This window comes from Bos indicus, chromosome 7 (genome assembly GCF_029378745.1).
Source record: "Bos indicus isolate NIAB-ARS_2022 breed Sahiwal x Tharparkar chromosome 7, NIAB-ARS_B.indTharparkar_mat_pri_1.0, whole genome shotgun sequence".
In the NCBI taxonomy this organism is placed as follows: domain Eukaryota; kingdom Metazoa; phylum Chordata; class Mammalia; order Artiodactyla; family Bovidae; genus Bos; species Bos indicus.
The window spans coordinates 5,568,993-5,590,051 of NC_091766.1; the positions used below are offsets into that span (position 1 = coordinate 5,568,993).

At 51.1% G+C, this 21,059-nt stretch overlaps 1 protein-coding gene across 1 annotated transcript; it reads right to left on the reverse strand.

The window, feature by feature from the left end:
- Positions 1 to 696: 696 nt before the first annotated feature.
- On the reverse strand, positions 697 to 19,944 carry NIBAN3 (niban apoptosis regulator 3). Its single transcript, XM_019963871.2, is given in 16 exon segments — positions 697 to 975; positions 978 to 1,056; positions 3,801 to 3,882; positions 5,703 to 5,814; positions 6,776 to 6,883; positions 6,964 to 7,080; positions 8,345 to 8,503; positions 10,019 to 10,209; positions 10,857 to 11,019; positions 11,216 to 11,320; positions 11,403 to 11,518; positions 12,243 to 12,410; positions 14,367 to 14,481; positions 15,047 to 15,172; positions 18,195 to 18,325; positions 19,698 to 19,944. Coding segments are annotated over 16 exon segments (1,959 nt in total). The 5' UTR covers positions 19,753 to 19,944; the 3' UTR covers positions 697 to 843.
- Positions 19,945 to 21,059: the final 1,115 nt, after the last annotated feature.

Below are 21,059 nucleotides of genomic sequence, written 5' to 3' on the forward strand. Positions count from 1 at the left end.
CCCCTCATAGACTTGGAGCGCTCTGAACTTGGGTCTGTGCAGTAAAGGTGTCAGAGCTCAGAACCTGCCTTGCCTCAGAAACTGCTCCCCTCCGGGATCAACCCGATTCTCTGTCCCACTCCTATTTGTGTAAGACCCCGATTGTGTCACGAGGCAGACCTGGATAGTTAGGATCTGGGTTGAGACTCCTGAGGTCTGAATCTCAGTTTCCTCTGCTGCAACATGGTTTTACCGTCTTAGTTTTCCACCTCCCAGAGATGTCCTCAGGGTTTGTTGAATACTAAGAGCATGGGCCCTGGAGTCCCCAGACCTGGCTATAAATCCAGCCCGCGCGTGGGGTCGCTGTGTGAGCCTCAGTTTGCCCATATGTAAAATGGAGTCATAACGACTTCAGGATTGTCAGAGGATGGAACTCGCTGAGCACACGCTCTGGAGACAAGGTGGGCGTTTCCCTAGAAATGCTACAAGGGGATTGTTTTTCAATAATCTATTTTTTTCCAATAATCTAATTTTTTCCCAATAATTAATGTGTTTCTAATCACTTTTTGTTGCTGTTCAGTTGCTAAGTCGTGTCCCACTCTTTGTGACCCCATGAACGGCATCACACCAGGCTTCCCTGATCGTTTTTGTGTCGTTATAAAAAATTGTTTTAAGAAAGATGCTCAGATGTCTGTTAACGTGAGCGGCAGGGGGAGGCTCAATATTGTGAAGTAAAATTCAGAGCACAGATTGCATGTCCTCAATGTGCTCAAGGGACATGAGGCAAAAGTTTAGGAGGGAAAGCTAAGGAAAAGCTCATTCTCCTGGGGGAGGATGAACATTCCAGGGCAGAATGGGAGAAAATCAGGGAGTCTGCATGTCCTCCCTCTGAAAGCTGAACTGAGAAAAACACTGGGGAAATCCCTCTCGGGACTGGCGCCGGAAGCAGCTGGAAGGCTTGTGATGTGCAGAAGCTGCCAACCTCCAGTGGATTGATGGCTTCTGGCAGGCAGGGGGAAACCAGTAAAAGCTCTAATGTCAGCTGGGAAACTTGATACTAAGTTAAGATTTGGAGCAAGTAAACAATCCCAAAGGCACACAAATCTGAGGGGAAAAAAAATCTATAGCTTGTATCACAAAACTGTTAATATCCTTAATATATAAAGAGTTATTAGAGATCAATAAGAAAAAGATAAACTCTCCTGAAGAGAAAAGTAGGTAAAAGCTCTGAACAGGCAACTCACTAAAACAAAGAAAAACATAAAAACACACAAACATATAAATGGTCAGTAGAGATATTTTTAGGTGATGCTCGCTAGTGGTAAAGAACCCCCCTCCCACTGTATAAGATGTAAGAGATAAGGGTTCCATCCCTGGGTCGGGAGGATGCCCTGGAGAAGGAAATGGCAACCCACTTGAGGATTCCTGCCTGGAGAATCCCATGGACAGAAGAGGCTGATGGGCTACAGTCCAAAGGGTCACAAAGAGTCAGACACAACTGAGTGACTTAGTATGCATGCACGTAGTCATCAAAGAAATTAAAACAATGCAATCTGTGTGTGTCTATCAGATTGGCAGTCTTTCTTTCATGAAAAGTCCCAGTGTTTGGAAAGGATAATATGCACAAATACTGTTGGTGGGAGTGTTAATAAAAGGCACAGCCTTTCTGGAGAGGAGTAGGGGTCATAATAAGCCTTGAAACGGTACATATGTTTTGACTCAGAAATTCCACAAGTAGACATTTATCCGCTGAGAATGATGATAAATGTGGGCAGAGCTTCAGCGCTGGAATGTCCCCAGAGGAGGCCGTGGGCGTAGTGGCTAGACCTCGGTGCTGGGGCCTGGTTGCCTGGAGCAAGTCCCTCTCTGAGCCTCAGTTTATACATCTGTAAAATGGAAAAGTATCGTAATGATGCCAAAACATTTGGACATATCAAGTGCCTAGCATATAATATATACCTAGGAAATAGAAACTTAGTGAGAAAAGCTTAATACAAACGTAAAAGCACCCAGAAGATACGTACGTGGGCCACCGAGAGAAATAGAGTTTCACAGAGAGGCTCCTAAACACATGAAAAGACTCTCCACCTCATTCCCAATAAGATATGTTCACTAAGAAGATCTGAGAAATCCCAAGTCAGCTGACAGCCTGTGGGGAAATAGTCCACCTCCAGGTGAGGGGGTACCAGGTGGGACCACCTTGATGGAGAGCACTCAGGAAACTGCTACTGAAATGACAAACATATATGCTCTAAACCCTGAGATTTCACCTTGGGGGATTTACCCCCTTACAATGAAAAGTACATGAAAGGTCATTCACAGTGGCATTAGCTATCAGTGCAAAAGACTAGAAGCAAAACCCTATCATCAATTATATTCTGGTTAAATTGATGCTGGGAAAGGTTGAAGGCAGGAGGAGAAGGGGACAACAGAGGACGAGATGGTTGGATGTCACCACTGACTCAATGGACATGAGTTTGAGCAAGCTCTGGTAAATGGTGAAGGACAGGGAATCCTGGCATGCTGCAGTCTATGAGGTCGCAAAGAATCAAACATGACTGAGCAACTGAACAACAGTAGGTTAAGAAGCCCATCCACAATCCCTCATCCTAGCTGCAAATCCCCAAATATTCTGACATTTCAGGATAATTTTAATCATTTAAAAAGTGTCCAATCTTCATTCATCCCAGTGAGTGAGAATATTCATCAGTTTATCTACAGCAATTGACTCTGAGTTCATTAAAAGGCACAGCCTTTCCAGAGAGGAGTGAGGTGAAGGTGTGGGGGTCATAATAAGCCTTGAAATGGTACATATGTTTTGACTCAGATATTTCACTAGTAGACATTTAAATCTGTTGAGAAATGACCCTGAGCTCAGTCACTTCAGTCGTGTCCAACTCTTTGCAGCCTTATGGACTATAGCCTGTCAGGCTCCTCTGTCCATGGGATTTCCCAGGCATGAATACTGGAGTGAGTTGCCATGCCCTCCTCCAGAGGATCTTCCTGACCCAGGGATTGAAACCATATCTTCTGCATTGCAGACAGATTGTTTACCCACTGAGCTACCTGAGAAACCCAATTGACTCTGAGATGCTGTCCCAGATCAGCTGGGATGTGTATTAGTTACTGCCACATAACAAAGGACCCCAAAAGTTAGCCACTGAAAACTACATTTATTATCTCAGAGTTTCTGTGGGTAAAGAATGTGGGAGCCACGTAGCTGGGTGGATTCACAAAGCTCTCAAAACAGTGATACCCAAGGGAGTTGAGGAGCTGTGAGCCACTCCAGAATCCCTACATCCACCCTGGGCTCTGAGCACCCAGATTATAAACATCTTGCCCATTGGTTCGCTTCCAGTTGGACCAGCTGTTTTCTGTCCCATTTCAGGGAATTCCCGCCCTACATGCATTTACTGTTCCAACAAGGAGCTTGCTGTAGGGTCCTATAGTAGGAGGCCAGGCTGCCCCAGCCCTGGGGCAGTTCCTTGCATTGTTTGAGGTGAACTCAAAACTCCCATCACCACTATCTTCCCCATCAGTGTTGGGAACCAGTGGCTGCTGGGAGAGGCCCTATAGGGTCCTGACAAGAAGAAATGGGACACAAATTCATACGCATGTCAGAGGAGGCCTCTGTCACTCAGGTACACTCTGTGGCTTCCCATTGCCCTAGTTCACTATGAGCCTGGCCAAACCGGCCAAGTCAGCAGACAAGGTGCATGCTGCTCCATCCAAGAACCCACACTCACAACCCCCTGAAGACCCTCCTGCCTGAGCCCCAGCAATTCACTGGCATGGGCCAAGAACCTCTGAGCGCCTCACCTGCTTCTGCCTGGTCCCATGGCTCCTCTGAGCAGTCATCCAGAATGCAGGATATGTTTCTGGCCCCAAGGGCCTTTTTCAATTCTAAAATAAAACAGAAACCCCTGGGCCCACGTGGATAAACCCCGTAATCCCACGGCTTCCATGAATTTTCCCTGAGAGGCCACAAGAGGGCAAAGGATGGGGGATGTATCTCAACCAGGAACCCTAAAGGAATGGCTCATACGAACCTTTGTCCACACCTGTGCCCATGGCAGGCATTTCTAGCCAATCCTCACACCTTCACTGAGCCTGAATGCGACCTACTCTACCTTCCAGCCCAGCACTTCAAACAGACATCACAAATCAATTCAGGATGGAAACCCCGCCCCCAGCTACCCACCATACCCCACCCACATGACATGTAAAGCCTCTAGGAATAGAAACTTGTTTTCTAAAAACTTTTTTCCACAGAACAGCCTTTTTCCATTTAAAATGTCCCCTATTCTAAGATAACTGGGTTGTTTTCGTTTGGCCATGCACAGAACAAGGAAACTTCTTACCCTTACTTCCTGGCTCCCAGAAATTTGCTATCTCTGAGTTTCTCCTCTGAGATTCTCTGAGTTTCTTCTCACCCTTACTTCCTGGCTCCCAGAATTTTGCTAACTCTGACTGCTCCGTCTGCATCCCTTCTTACTCTTTTTTTTTTTTTTTTAAATACATATACATATATATGCGTTGAATTTTATTTATTTATCTTGGTTTTTGGCTGCACTGGGTCTTTGTTGCTATGTGGGCTTTTCTCTAGTTGCAGCGGGTGGGGGCTTCTCTCCAACTGCAGAGTAGCTTCTCGTTGCAGTGGCTTCTCTTGTTGCAGAGCACAGGCTCTGGGGGGCTTCAGTAGTTGCAGTGCGTGGGCTTAGTTGCCCTGAGGCATATGGGATCTTAGTTCCCAGACCAGGGATCGAACCTGTGTCCCTGCACTGGCAGGCAGATTCTTAACCACTGGACTGCCAGGGAAATCCCCTTTCTTCTTCTTTGTGTCCTTCAAATCCAGGCCCTTTGGGACGCCTCTCCAGTCTATCCACACCATTTCCAGGGTTGTGGTCCCTCCCATGTACCTAGTAACACCCAAGACCAACAACAGCCTCTGATTTCTGCCTCTTCCTCATGCCTGGGCTGTGTCCGCTTGGTTTCTGCCCCTGCTCAAGTCCATCGTTTGCTCCCAGGACCAGGTCCTCAGCCTCCTCTCTAGCTGCCAGTCTGGCCTCTCTTGCCCTCTGCTCACACACTCTCCATGGCTCTCTATTGCCGGCCACGAAATGTCTAAACTCCTCTGCCTGTCATGCAAGGCCCTGCACATCTTCCCTGACAGGCTCCAGCCTCCTCTCCTTCCGTCTGTGTCAGCGGTGGCTTTCCCTGAATAACCATTACACGTTGCTCATTACCCTGTGAGTACACACGTCTCAGCAGTCACAGGCATTGGGTCAAGAAGGAAGCAACAAGGCAGGAGGGAGAAGAGACCATTCAGGAGCCTCTTCCCAGTCCAGGAAATCCTGAGAGGCCTACTCCCAAGTCCAGGTACACTTGGGGCCTCAATGCCAGCTCAGAATAAAACAGGGAGAGGTTATTTGAATGAATAAATGTAAATATGTATCCCAAGTTTTTAAATTTTCCCTCCCTCCTTTCAGCCTAAGAACTCCTACACATCCCTCACAGCCCCACTCCAGTGCCCCCTCCTTCAGGGAACTTCTATCACTGTCCCTATAGCCTCTCCCACCCCAGATACCTTCTTTCCCAGTCCTGGCCCTGAGTCAAAAGGCTAGTGTTCACAGGAAGTGAGAGGCAATGGGGACTCTAGTAGGGCTCAGTAGATACAGCAAGGAGTCACCAGGCTCCCCTGAGCTGTAGGGGGAGGGGCCCACCTCGATTGATCCTCTGGAGCAGGAACCCCCGGACAACATCCTCGTAAATCCCCTCGATGGTCAGGGCAGGGCTGCCCACAGCAAGGATGTCCCCTTCAAACTTAAGCAGCTCCTGGAACCGAAGCAGGTGAGGGGCTGAGCTAGAGGAGTGGGCTGTGTGTGACATGGGTTCCAGCCCCAGCTTTGTCACTGATTAGTCAGGGAAATTTGGGCCTCAGTCTCCTCATCTTTAAAATGGACTCCTTCCCCAGCTTTGTCACTGATTCAGTTCAGTTCAGTTGCTCAGTCGTGTCTGACTCTTTGCCACCCAATGGACTGCAGCACGCCAGACTTCCCTGTCCATCACCAACTCCCAGAGTTTACTCAAACTCATGTCCATTGATTAGCCAGGGAAATTTGGGCCTCAGTCTTGTCATCTTTAAAATGGACTCCTTGGCTCATTATTCCCTTTGTTGTTGTGGGAATTGGTGAAACAAAGCACATCACAGCTCAGTGGGAACAGTATAGGTTTTCCTGCTGGGTCCCCTCACAGCCACTTTCTGCCTGACCCCTGCTGCAGACCGCTTTCCAGTGCCCCTAAGCCGCGTGTAGCCAGGTGCCTGTGACCTCTTCCCTTTTCTACTTCCCACCTTCTTGCTCGCCAAGCTCCAACCACACTCGCCTTTTCACTGTTTTCCAACATACCAGGAACAGATCTACCTCAGGACCTATGCACATGCAAAAAACACCCTTCCCCCGAATATGGCTCATGCCTTTAGTTCACTGCTTCTCAAGCATCGTCTTCTCAAAGACAGCCTCCCTAACCTCTCAGAACCCTCCCCACACACACACTCCCTCTCTGCTTCCTCCTTTCTCTGAAGCCTGTATCACCTGCTGATATATGATACTTGGGACCCCACGCCAGCTCTCAAATGGCAGACATCGAGCTTTGTCATGGGAGAAGCAGAAACGTTATGGAAGCCCAGAGGAGCCATCTGACCCAGCCTCAGGGCTCAGGGAACCAAAGCCTTTAAGCATCAGGGTGGCTCTATGATGCTTGGTTGTTCTGTAGGGCCTGCCCCCCATCAGCTCACCGCTTTGCAGCTCGGCTCCAGCTGGCTCAACACAAAGGGCAAGAAGATGCAGAGCAGCCAGCTGTGGATGAATGTCCTCCGCGCCGAGCTGCTATCCGACTGGAATTTCTGCATGACACACACAGCAGCTGGTCCCCCAACCACCTGAACAGGCAGGCCCATTGCCATGCCCTCCTCGCAGACCTCACCTTCAGCACGCGCCCCCTGACTTTCTCCAGCTGCTGGGTGGCCTGGTCGCAGTCCAGAGTCGTGGTCAGACACTGGTCAGCCAGCTGTAGGAAGGTGGTCACGGCGTCAGCCATGAGCTGTGGGAGGAGATGCTGAGATGAGCCTTGGAAATCTATGCTCTCTCTGGGCCCTGCGCCTGATCAGTTGAACCCTTCTCAGTATCCAGCCTGCCCTGAGCACCTACCTCCCCCCAGGTTCCTTCTTGTCCCAAGATACAGTACCCTTGAGCCTTCCTTGGTGGTTCAGTGGCTAGGACTCTGAGCTCCCAATGCAGGAGGCCTGGTTTGATCCCTGATCAGGGAACTAGGTCCCACATTATGCAACTAAGAGTTCGCCTGGCACAACTGAAGATTCCCATGTGCTGCAACTAAGGATCCTGCGTCCACAACTAAGACTGGGAACAGCCAAATAAATATTTTAAAATACAATTTTAAAAAAGAAAAATATAGCACTCTCTTCCTCTCAGGATCTGAGCCTCATCCAGTCAGTGCCAGGAGGCCCAGCATGGGGAGCAGAGAGTTCTCCAGAGTCCAGGCTGCATGACTGAGCCCTCTTGTGCAGTATGCAGACCGAACAACCGGGCCAGGCAGTACTGGGTCTTCTCAATCTGTCTCTCTCACTTACCATGTCCATTAGCAGGTCCCATCCCCTTGGCCTTCAAAACCCCTGGCTTCTCTCCACCAACCTGCTCTGGTTCAGACCTCCTTGCTTCCATTCCTGCCACCAACAGCCACTGCTCCCCATGGCAGGCAGGGCTTTCTAAAAAACTTTGAATTTGCTCGTGCCCCTTTCCTGCTCACACACTTGCTGTGGTTCCCATTGCCCTTGAAAAGAACCCAGCCCCTGCAGCCCCATCAAGGCCCTGATTCATCTGCCTCCCCACCTCTCTGTCATATCTCTCACATCGTTGCCCACTCTTGAAATCTACAACTCAATGTCTCTAAACTGTTTTACTTTCCTGAAGGTGGACAAGCTCTCTCACCTTCCAGGGCTTAACCACATTACATTGTTCATTACGCCCAGGACATACCCTAGTCCCATTCCTCCCATGGCTGCCCCAGCCTGGCAGTCCTCTCCTGCTGGAAACTCTCCCGACCCTGGAGATGAACCAGGTGCCCCCTCAGGGTTCCCATAGCACCTCGGGTGTCCCCATCACAGCCCTGTCCATCAGATGAGGTTACTGCCTGCTCATGAGTTCATGTCTGCGTGACACTAGGAGCCCGGGCAGGGAGGCTCAGGTCTGTCTGGGTCATTGTGGTCTCCTCAGCACACACGTAGCACCTGTTAAGTAGGGGCTGCCATCCTTGCCTTGTCTCCTCCCAGTCTTCCACTAACCCTTACCTGCTGTGCGAGATCCTGGGCCCCAAACACTAGGCTCTGTATTCCAAAGAAGCCAAACAGTGCTGCCAGCTGCCCCAGCTGCCCCCGGCTCCTCTTGGCCTCTCGGTAGCAAATCTGCATCAGCTCTGGGTCCCATGGCATCTCCCCAAATGAGTACACCTGCATTCCAATGACAGTCAGGTGAGAAAAACACCACCAGTGGAAAAGCAGGGCTAAGGGCCTCACAGCCAATTCATTGAAGGGGAAACACAACTTGGAACACATCCCAACTCAGTTGTTACCAAAAAAAAAAAAAAACAAACAAACCACAATAAAGGTGAGGTATGGTGTGATGGACATAAAATGGTGAAACTTGAAAAAAATGATAATGTGGTGATGGCGTGACTGAGGGGAAATGGGCACACCCAGCCCTTGTCCCACCAGTGCCAACACCTGATGTTCTCTTTGTGCCAGATCCTGGGGCTGCAGAAGTGGAATAATCCAAAGTTGTATTTTCCCTCAAATTGCCCACGCAAAAGTTGGAGGAGACAGAGTTTAGACAAACAACTATAGTAGTGTGTAAATGCTCATGTGAGGGAAGGATAAGCAGCTGCAGCTGCAGAAAGGACCAGGGGAAATTTCTGCAGGAGGTGACTATGAAACAGAGATGTGAAAATTAATAAAGGGAGTGTTAGTGTTAGTCACTCAGTCATGTCTGACTCTTTGAGACCCTATGGGCTGTAGCACACCAGGCTCCTCTGTCAATGGGATTCTCCAGGCAAGAATACTGGAAACCTCATTTAAAATGAAGTCATGGGAGTTCCCTGGCAGTCTAGAGGTTAGGATTTGGCACGTTCACTGCCATGGCCCAGGTTCAGTCCCTGGTCAGGGAACTGAGATCCCACAAGTCGAGTGGCTGGTCCAAATAAATAAATAAAATGAAGCCATTAAACCCTAAAGGGAGAGCTCTCATGCACTGCCACTCCTTGTCCTCTGCCCTCCCCTCCAAATAGGGAAAAGAAAATTACTGCTTTACCACTCCCACAGGAGGAAGATTTTCTCCTTAACCAGTAACAGCCCCAACCAATGAGAAACTACCACCACTCAGCCAATGAGAAAGTGTCACCATCCTGAACTGCTTTCCTTTAAAGTCACCCCTCCCAACTTCCTCCTTTTTCTCTATAAAGTAACATTCCTCCCCTTTGTCAGACTTGCCTATGGTTTTGCCCTAGCTTGCATGTCCCAAATTGCAATATGGAGGCTGTCTCTCTCTCCCTAAAATGTTTTGTTGGTAAAATAACTGGCTGTTTCATTTTAAAGGTCAACAGACAGTGAGTTGAATGTTTCTTGGCATGTAGTACGCTCTCATTTCATAGCAGAAGAACTGAGCTGACCTGCATAGAGCAGAATTCTGTCTTAGGAGATGGGGTGGGCTGTGGCCAAACAAGTGAATGGGAGGAGGAAGAATTTTCAGGTGCGGTGACTCCAGATGAATGTTACTAAATCGCTAATCTTGTTCTCTTACTCCTCCCCGCCCCATCGTGGCCCACCCCGAGTAAAACGCAGCCTAGAAGAAAGTTCGGAGATTTTCAAAAGATGATTTTCAAACAAGAAAGATGCAAGGTTCACGTGACTCTTCCATAAAGTTAAGACACTGCCCATAGGCCCGATGAACCCAGAGCCCCGGGAGCTCACCTCCTTCCGCAGCTGGGTGCTGGAGGAACTCCCACGAAGGAGGCGGAACAGGCGGTCCATGCCCTGGGTTAGGAGGGTCCGCACCGCCGCGAGTTCGGCTTCCACAGTGCTCAGCAGCGTCTGCGTGATCCGGGGCAGCTGTGCATCCACCTTCCCGCGCAGGCACGACTCCAGGGGGCCCTGGACCTCCGCTACGAGTGGAAGACACTGGCCTGGATCTCCTCCAGGTGCTCAGCAAATGGGAGAGGGGAGGGGAGGAGGTGTGCGACTATTTCCTCAACAGGGTGAGGAAGATGGGAGCGCAGACTCTGAGCATCCTCCTCTACCCTATTTTACGAATGAGAAAACTGAGGCTTCAAGTGCGATGAGGATCAGCTCAAAAGTCGCACACTGGGAGGCTGAGTCCGGATTCAAACCCAGTTCTCTTTGTTACTGCGCTGAGTAGGAGCCATCTCCGCCGTTTGACCGGACAACCCCCAACCCGGGTCAGACCCCGCTATTGCCAACGCCTCGGCGCATCTCCCCACCGAGTCAGGGTCTGGAGTCTCACCCTCTGCATCCCTGGCTCCCCCTTCCCGAGGCCCAGTTCTTCCTCTTGACTCGGCCCTTGTCTCGCCCCTAAACCTAACCCTAACCCTCACCCTAAACCTCAAAACCACGTCCATTCTCCCACTTCGGCCCCGCCCTTTCCTTTTCTGGCCCTGCCCTGCTAGGTTTCCGGGTTCCAGATCATTGGCCCCCACCCCTTACACCCAACCAGTTCCCCTTCTTTCTCTAGGGCTCCCAGCCCCGCCCCCACTCAAGCCCCGCCCCTCTGGGCCACGCCCCCGGACCTCACCCTTCAGCCTCGAAGCCACGCGCGCCCGCAGCAGCAGCATCTGATCCACGTCTGGGCGGATTGTCTTCTCCAGGGCCGCGAGCAGCTCTTCCTTTTCTGGCTGGAAGGCGCGGAGCCCCGCGGTGGCCCCAGCCAGGACTGCAGCGTGGACGGCGTCCAGGAGCTGCTCAGACCAGCGAGGGGACCCGACAAAGGCCAGGGGCGCGGTAGACAGCCAAGATGGGGCGGGGATGAGAGGAACGGAGAGACAGAGACAGGCACAGAGAGACGCGCAGAGAAACTGGGCACTCAAGTCCGACTCCTATCCCACTCCTGGCCTCCCGAGAATCCCTACTCCACCTCCTCGACCCTGTGCCTACCTTGGTCCAGGCCCAGGCCCGGGCGCGGCCGGCTCCTCGCAGGCCGGGCAGAGTCTGGGCTCGCAGCGCTGGCAACAGCTCCTGTATCAGTACCGAGGTCAGCACCTGCGGGAGAGGTGGCCATGGGTGCTTCGGTGGGCCGAGAGGGGTCCTGGGGGTCCCGGGTGCGGCCTGATGGGGCACTGACCTCAGCGTCGGAACCTAGGGTCACGTCATCGTTCCCAAATTGGCCATGTTGTTGCCGGTAGAGCCGTATGGCATCTAGGAAGGCACGGGCTGCCGGCGCTTGACTTCGCTGCAGGACTGAGGGGGCGACTCCTAAGTGTCCACCCATCCCTCCCCTGCTCTCCTCAGGCTGCCTGGCTCCCCATCACTTCAGGAGGAAGCCCTCCACCTCCTCGCCAGATTCAAACAGCTAGGTCAACCACTTCCAGACCTTTGCACAAAAAATTGCCCTCCGCAGGAAGCACACCTCCCTAAGACCATCATCAGCCCATAAGCGAGCTTTATGTTTTGTTGTTGTTCAGATGCTGTCATGTCTGATTCTTTGTGACCTCGTGAACTGTAGCACACCAGATTCCTCTGTCCTCCACTATCTCCTGTAGTTGGCTTAAATTCCTGTCGATGCCGATGCCATTTAGGAAAAGACGTCCCCTACAGGCAGTCACTACCCAGGTCCAAGGCAGTCTCCAATTGCCTCTCCAGTTAGGTACGCTTGTTCAGTCAACAACCTGCCCAACTGTACGTGTCAATTCTGTTCCTCTTCTTGACCTGGCTGGTCCCTCATCTTTTTGAGACTCCAGCTTTGACCTCCCCTCCCTGATCCCCAGGCTAAGCTCCCACAGGCCTGTACCCTCATCACAGCCCTGGCCATGCATAATTGCCTGTTTCCCCTCTGTCCTTCCCCACGATCCATTTTATAGATAAGGAAACTGAGGCTTGGAGAGGATTCCACAGCCAGCAGGAGCAGAGCCATCTGACCCTAGATTCTGCACCCCACCACTGCCTGCCCTTTGCCAGGACCCACCTGTGCCTCGAAGCCGGATGCCGCCCTGCAGGGCTAGTCTCCAGGCACGCTGCGCCTCCCCTGTGGCTGCAGAGAAACAGAGGTGCTGGCGGAAGGGATGCTGCAGGAACAGGGGGAAGCTAACAGGCATTTCCAAGAGGGGATCAGGCTCTTCCTGTGTATGGTCTCCTGAAAGCAGACAGAGAAGCTCGCATCTTCATTCATTCATTCCCTTCATTCACCATGAAATCCTTCTCTGTGTGTGAGCTCAATTGCTCAAGTCATGTCCAACTCTTTGGACTACTCCCATGGACTGTAGCCCACCAGGCTCCTCTGTCCGTGGAATTTTCGCAAGAATACTGAAATGCTTAGAAGATCCTTATTCCAGCTCAGTCCCAGGAGGAGGTGTGCCCAGGGCAGATATTAATAATCCACCTCAGCATTCTCCTCAACACAGAGGCCTGGGCAGCCACCAACAACTGTCTGAATTGGCATGTGATCTGAGTCCTGCTTGCTGGAGGGTGCTGGAGTCAGCTAGGCCCAGATTCATACCTGGCCAAACCATTTTCTAGCTCTTTGCACAGATTTCCATCACCCTAAAAAAAACCTCAGTTTTCTTATCTGTAAAATGGACTAAAAAGTGATACCAATGACCTAGAACTATTGGGAGGACAAAAATGAGTGAATTTATTTCAATTAATTAAATTGGCAGTGGTTTAGTTGCTAAATTGTGTCTGACTCTTGTGGCCCCATGGACTGTAGCCCACCAGGTTCCTCTGTGCATGGAATTTTCCAGGCAAGAATACTGGAGTGGGTTGCCATTTCCTTCTCTAGGGGATCTTTGCTACCCAGGGATCAAACCCAGGTCTCCTAGGCTACCTGTGGTCTCTTGCACCGCAGGCAGATTCTTTACCAACGGAGACACCAGGGAATCCCAGATTACTTAAATTGGGATCTTGTAAATCCTTAAGTGTTTTGTTCAGATTTCCAGAATGATATATATAAACTGCAGTAAAATACAATAATGCAAAAAGAAGTGGACATTCCTCATCATGTGGCCCTTTAATCGCAGGCTCCAGAGATGAGAATAACTGTTAACAGTTTGGGAGACATTACTCCAGATTTTAAAATCTGCACAAAGCTGTATGGGATGCATTTTTAACAGGATGGAGTTTTCTGATGTATAACTGGCCTTTGGCTCCTGTGTATGTCTGGGATACATTCAGAGGCTGCACAGATTTCCTTCCTAAGGGTCAGGCCATAGTTTATTTAATCAACCCCAAAGGATGAGTATTTGGGTGGACTCCCATCTTTTCAACATCATCAACATTTCTGCAGACGGTTTCTATTGCTACATCTTTGCATCATTAAGCAGCAGAATAGCTCTGCAGTGAAGCAAAGGGTGGAATTCTAGCTCTATCTCTTACAGTGTGGTAGTCCTCAGCCACAGTGTCCCCTTCTACGAAATGGGGTGATTAGTGATGGGACTGCCTCCTGGGCAGAGTCAATGAGATGACGCAGGCCCTCAGTCAGATGCATGCCAGCCACTTATGTTGCTCCTTACTCTATTCAGAGAGAGGAGGAGGAGGAGTGGGGAAGAAGGGGAGGTGAGGGGAAGGGAGGTTGGAGGGGCAGGAAGAGGAGGAGGATGGAGGAAGGGAGAAAAGGCAGGAAGGAGGGAAGGAGAACCCTCCTGGAAACACTAAACTGAACAGTTAGATTCTTACCCAGTCTGTACAGTTTTCCTGCCCACCACTGTCCATCTCTCCATATGCTTGCTGACACCAGATTTTTATCATTTCTACCCTTTGCTGCTTTGATTCTGGTTTAGTGACCTAACTCCTTCACCCTGACAAGAGTGGGTGTTTCTCTTCCAAGAGACAGAGTGCTCACCAGAGGCAATGCTGCCCCTAAGGACACTTGGCAATTTCTGGAGTTATATTTAGTTGTCACATTTGGGATGCAGAGTGCTATTGGCATCTGGTGGGTGGAGGCCAGGGATACTATTTACCAGTAGTAAATAGTGAATAGGATACTATTTAACTGTGGTGCAGTGGGCAGCCCTCACTGCAGAAAAAAGTGATCTGACTCTATCACCAGTGCAAAAGTTGAGAAGCCAGCTCTTGGGGTCCCCAGGAGCCTTACTTGAGGAGTCTGGGCAGAGAGCATCCAACAGGCAGAGATATTCACGTTGGGAAGTCAGGACTGTGTACCCCGTCAGGGTCGTGGAGCCCAGGGGACGGTCCCCATTTTCATATTCCTGCAAAAGGCATCCAAAGAACTGTCTTGAGACAGATCTAAACGGTGGCTTCTATGTCCCAACGTGGGATCAGGGAAAGATTTGGTGTTAACTGGGGTTAACCCACCTCCCTGCCTCCACCTGTCCCCGCTTTCCCACAGTGGAGCACCCAGTACCCACTGTGTGTTAGGCCAGTCCTACGTGAGGACTCTCTCATTGAATCCTCACAGCCCCACGTGGCATAGACCATCATCATCCCATTTCACAGAGGTGAAAACTGAGTCCCAGGGAGACAAGGATTCCCCAGCTGGGAAGCAGGACGCAAGTGGGATATGCAAAGGCCTCGCATGGTTTCAACCTCACTCTGCTGATGACCACAAGTGAGCCCCTACCCTGGCCTGGGCCTCAGTTTACCCACCTGGCACAGCAGGAGATGGTTGCCCATCCAGGGGCCAAGCACACAGATGACCTTGATTCATATTTGATGACTGAAGAAAGGAGGGGGGCTATGCTAGGAACTGGACCCCAAACCCACACTGGGGAGGGTGGGATGGAGAGGTAGACGGACTGTAAGCCACTCACTCACCTCCCTGTGGCTGAACCACTCCAGGCGGCCATCCCCATGCAGAACACAGAAGCTTGGCTGCCACTGGGGTGGGTGGCCCCACAGCTGGGTCAGGGGCCCTCGGTGCTCACGGACTCGGGGTAGCTTCTGCGGGAGGATGGGCAGGCAGAGGTCAGAAGCATCAGATGGTGCCCCAGTGTCCAAATCCCATGGACAGCTCGTGCTGTGAGCTGGGTGCCCCCAAGTACGAGGGGCTTGGGAGCTGCTGTTGTGCTGTTTTATTCTTTATCACACGTGCTCACAGCATTCACTTCCAAATATGAATCGAGGTGGACACTTTTGTTATCTCCAATTTACTTGCAAGGGAATCCCCCGACTTGAGCTTCAGATGAGACCCCAGCCCTGACCAACATCTTGATTGAGAAACTGAAAGAAGCCCCATCTGGATTCCTGACCCAGCGTAACTGAGATGATGAATGTGTGTGGGGACGTCCCTGGTGGTCCAGTGGTAAAGAATCCGCCTGCCAATGCAGGGGACGTGGGTTTGACCCCTGGTCTGGGAAGATTCCTTGCCATGGCCCAGCTAAGCCTGCGCATGACAACTCTGGGCCCACGTGCTCTGGAGCCCATAAGTTGCAATTACTGAGCCCGCCCACCCTATAGCCCCCACCCTGCAACAGAAAAGCCACTGCAATGAGAAGCCCACGCACTGCAACTGAAGAGTAGCCCCTGCTTGCTTGCTGCAACTACAGAAGCCTGCACATTCAACGAAGACCCAGTACAGCCAAAATTAAATTTAAAGACATATTTTTAAAGATAAATGTGTGTTGTTTGAAGGAGTGATTTTGCAGTGTATTGTTATGCAGCATAGCTGATACGGGTGGGATTGCTAGATCACGGAACAGGTGTTAGTTTAAGTTTATGAGAAATGGCCAGGCCTCTTGTCCACAGGCCCCTCCCTCAGGCAGGATGGGACATTAACTTGTTTCGTTTTCTTTATTGCTCATCTCACTACCTGTCCACCTGAATTGTGTTGTCCACGACTGGGCCCCAAAGTGGTGCCTGGTGCATAGTTGGCACTTGGTAAATATTTGATGACTAAATGACCAGCATTTGTGATGTTTTAATTCTTTGGGAGAGTAGTGGGAACTAAGATGTTTGTTAAAGGATTCTCCATCCCTCTTCCTAGGTCTGACATTTTTCACAGCAACAGAAATGATATACCTAATGCAAATAGATAAAAATAAATATTAAAGAAAATGTTCCAACTGAAGCAAGAGGAAATCCCTCCACGCTGCTTGAACCCCCACATCAGCTGTGCCCTGGCCAGGTGGCTGGGACCAACAGGTGGTGGAAGGTGCAGGTGGGGCCGACACCCAGACTCCGTGGGGCCCCAAGCGGGGCAGGTGACATCCCAGGTGGGAGTGGGCTCTGTGTCCACAGAGCCCCGATCCCAGGGCAGACACAGCTAGGAGATGGGGTGTCCAAGAGGAAATCTCAGAGCCCTGGTTGGGACAGATGACCCAGTGCCATAAGGACTGTGGGCTCTGGGTTCCAATCTCGCCTCTGCCTCTTGCTGCCAGTGTGACCTCAGGCAGGTCACTTCACCTCTCTGTACTTTGGTTTCCTCAATAGTCAAAGACTCATCTTCTGAGGCTGGTGAAGATGGAGTAAGTTGGGCAGGACACATGGAGATCCTGGGCACTGTCGTCCAGCTCAGAAGACATTTGGAGCTGAGACTGGGCGGCTCCAGGCTCTTTCGTTCCATCGACACATTCTTCCTGAGCCCCTACTAGGTACAGGCACCACGGGGTCAGGCGAAATAAGACTTGAACCCTGTTCTTACAGAGCAGACAAGTGGAGGAGGCAGACCTGTGACTCTGGAGCTGCACTGGAGAAGCAGACAGACGGGGGGTTCCAGAGGAGGTGCCCAACTCAGGCAAGGGTGATGGTAATCAAGGAAGGCTTCTTGGAAGAAGTAGCAGCCAAAGTATGGGATGGAATAGGGAGGGTGGCACGTGAAAAGGCCTGGGGGTCCAATGGGCATGCTGTGCCTTTGGGAACCACACTCAGCCAGGTCACACCTTTTCCAACTGCTGGGCTTTTGTATTGGCTGTGTCCTCTCCCAAAATGACCTTCCGATGTGGGCTCCAGAATGCTCTGGCTCTGCCTCATCCTTTACATCTCAGCTCAGAAGGGCCCTCCTACACCCCAGCTTCCCACCCTCAACACGACCTTTCATTTTGTCTTCCTGGCACCTGTCAGGGGTTATCCTGCATCATGATACATTAACTTGATAACTAACTTGTCATTTCTCCCAATTAGACTGTGAGCCCTGGAGGGCAGAGGGAAGTCTCTCTCAGTTACTACTGTGTCCCCAGCATCCCCGGTGGGGCTTCCCAGGTGGCACTAGTGGTAAAGGACCTGCCTGCCAATGCAGGAGACACAAGGGATGTGGGTTTGATCCCTGGGTTGTGAAGATGCCCAAGAGAGCATGGCAGCCCACTCCAGTATTCTTGCCTGGAGAATCCCATGGACAGAGGGGCCTGGTGGGTTACAGTCCATGGGGTCGCAAAGAGTCAAACATGACTGAAGCAACTTAGCACCCCCTGCACCCCCGCATCCAAGCAGGGATGTGGCAGGCCACTGATGCTTAGTGAATGTTTGTTCAAAGGATGAATCTTTTTTTTTCTTATTTGTATCCTTTCTGCCCCCAAACTCCTCTCCCATTCAGGCTGCCCGTAACACTGGGCAGAGTTCCCTGTGCTATACAGCAGGCCCTCGTTGGTTTTCCACTTTAAATAAAGCAGTGTGTTCATCCCAAACTCCTCGACTATCCCTTCGCCCGATCCTTCCCCCTGGCAACCATAAGTTCCTTCTCTAAGTCTATGAGTCTCTTTTCTAAGTTCACTTGTATCATTTCTTTTTAGATTCCACATATAAGGGATGTCATACGATACTTCTCCTTCTCTGACTTACTTTACTCTGCATGACAATCTCTAGCTTCATCCATGTGGCTGCAAATGTCATTACTGCATTCCAAGAATGGATTTTTAACAGTCACCCTAGGTCGTGGCTCCAGCAAGGGCAAAGAGGTGAAGAGGGACCCTCAAACAAACGGCGTCCCCAGCCTTGCCTGCTCTGCGCCCCTCCCCCTTGTGGCACCCACTTTGCTATGCAGCAGTTGGCATCTGGCTGGCTCCTGGGGGCCCAGCTCTCTGGAGATTTGCCGCAGGACCGAGGCCGCCAGCTGTCCGCGGTAGCAAGGCAGGAAGTTTCTCAGCAGGGTGTCCACCTGGCCTGCAGGGATGAGAGGGTGGTGAGGTGGCTGAATTAGGTCCTCTCAGCCTGCCCGAGTGGAGGCCAAACCGGCAGAGAGGCTACTTACGGATTCCCACCCACACCCCAAAGCATCCCCGAAAGACAGGCTCCAAATCCATTCATCCTTAACCCTCCACGACCTGTTTTTATCCACAGGGGGGTTGGTGGGGGGCAGGGGAGTTAAGGGACTCAGGCTTAATTTATAACCAATATACAACAGAACTTAATTGTATAAATCACAAACGTTAATGAGTCTGACACACGTGCACGTCTGTTAAATCATCACAGATAAAGAACAGATCATTGCATCTGAAAATTTCCTTGTGCCCCTTACCTGAGGAGACTATCAAAATCTTTAAAAACCTCACCCAGCACAAGGGGACTTTCTGGGGGTGATGGACGTGTCCTGTAGCCTGATCTAGGAGGTGATCACACTCCTGTTAAAGCTCTTCAAGCTGTTCTAAGATGTGTGCACTTGACTGTGTCTACAGCACATCCATCGAGCAGACTGGAATGTGGATCTAATGGCTGGAGCTTGAGCAGCAGTTCTGGGCCAGGTGGTGACTCAGGCACAGAAGCCACGCGTGGCAGAACCGTGAGATGGGAGGGGTTGGGTTGTCTGTGATCAGCCTGCCTCCACTGTTCCCCTCTGTGTTGTTGCTGTTCACTCAGTCACTCAACTCTTTTGCAACCCTGTGGACTGGAGCCCACCAGGCTCCTCTGTCCATGGGATTTCCCAGGCATTGCCATTTCCTTCTTCAGGGATTCTAACCCTCTATGAGAGAGAGAATAAATATCTCATTTAAGCCACTACAGAAAAAATGTCAAAACTCTGCAGAGTAGCTTATTGAATCCATTCATGTAGTGATAACTTGACCTTGTTTCTTGGTCTCTGTGAGCCCCCCCCGCATCCCCAGTGCGCATGACACAGTGAGTGCTCAGCTGTAGGTACGGAGTGGGAAGGACACTGGCCCTTCTTTGTCTCAAAAGAAGATCTGTGACTCAGTCCCTGAGGTCCACACGGAGGGGCCTATCAGTCCCTGCCCGCCTGAGAGATCATTCCACATCTGGCCAGGTTCTGGGCACCTTCCTCCTGGCCCCATGCCCCAAGTAGGATTACCACATTTACCCAAATAAAAGTACATGACACCAATTAAATTTGAATTTCAGGTAACTAAGGAATACTTTTTTCCAGCACAAATATGCCCTCATGCAAAATTTGAGACACACTGATACTAAAATAAGTATTCATTGCTTTTCTAGAATTCACATTAACAGGACATCCTGTGTAGCTGACAACCCAGCCCTAAATCCAACCTGCCAACATTGGGCTCCTTCCCACCTCACTCACCTTTCAGGTACTGCTGCTGCTGTTTGTCCAGGGGGCTCGAGGGGCGCCCGCCCATCCTGCTGCCGTCTCCTGGGCTCCGCTGAGTGAAGTAAACACCCCTCTGTTCCCCACAACGCCCCAGGTTCCTCAGCTCAGGGGCCACCCTGGGAGCAAGGTGACCTGCGGGGCCGAGTGCTGCAAGGCCAGCCACCTGGGATCCAAAGCCAGAGCACAGTCCTAGAGTGTGTGCGAGGGATACCTGCTCCCCACTCTGCCCTGCCCCCTGCCCCGCCCGCCTCACCCTGCACCTGTGTCCTCCTGCTTCCCCTGGGCCAAGTTCCCCAGAACCGGTGGTTTCTGTAGGGGCTGCCCCAGGGTGCGGGTGGAGAAAAAAGACCTAGCTGGCCTTGGAGGGTGGATGAAGGGCAGACATCTGGCAGCACATGAGAGCAACTGTTAGTGTGGGGAGGGCAGGGAAATGGGGAGAAGGCAGGGATAGGGCATCTAAATCATGTACCTATCCGCTCATCTGTACCCAGGCAGAGTGATTCTGGGACCCAAGAGGATTCAGGCCTAGTCCAGCCCCATGTTGGGAAGACAGAACTGGACTGACACCTCCAGTCCTGGGGTCCGTGCTAGGGCAGGAGTAGGTGGGGTGCCACTGTTCTGCTGTAGACAGGTGGGACATGTCCCTTCAGATCCTGCTTTACCCGTCTACAGCAGAGGACTGTGTTGAATGAGTTGGGCCTCCTTACCCCTTCACCTGTTTTTCCACTGCCTGGCACAAAGCAGTCCTCACTGTTTGGCAATGGAAGGAAGAGAGGGAGGGAGGAAAGACAGAAAGGCAGACAGGGAGGAAGGAAGGTCTACATTTCAGACTGAAATGTGATCAGATGGGGTTTTCACAGGATTTCAGATGAAGAGAGCATCAAATTCCAGTGGGTGCAACATGGACATGATGGCTGGAGCATAAGCAGCCACTTTGGACCACGAGGTAAAACTCTTGTGATGACAATGCACAACTATGATGTCAGTTGCAGAGTCCCCAAAGAGTTCACGACATTGCTCCACCAGTTCTGGGTGGCCTCCCTCCAGAGGAAAAGCTAAATCTCCATTTTGTTTAAACCAGGAACATCTGACTGTAATCTTCACCAATTCCCCAGAATTCCTGTTTTCAACATCACTCCATAATAGCCTGAGTGCCATCCCTGAGCAGGGGATGCAGATATGGGCAAAACAGACCACACGGCAGCCCCCGTGGGCCACTGGTTAGCACAACAACAAAACTGTCAGACAGTATGGATAAGGGAGAAACATGGAATGGGAAAAAATAGAAAATGCTAGGGGCAAGGAGGGGTCAGAGAGGTTATGGTGCACCACGAT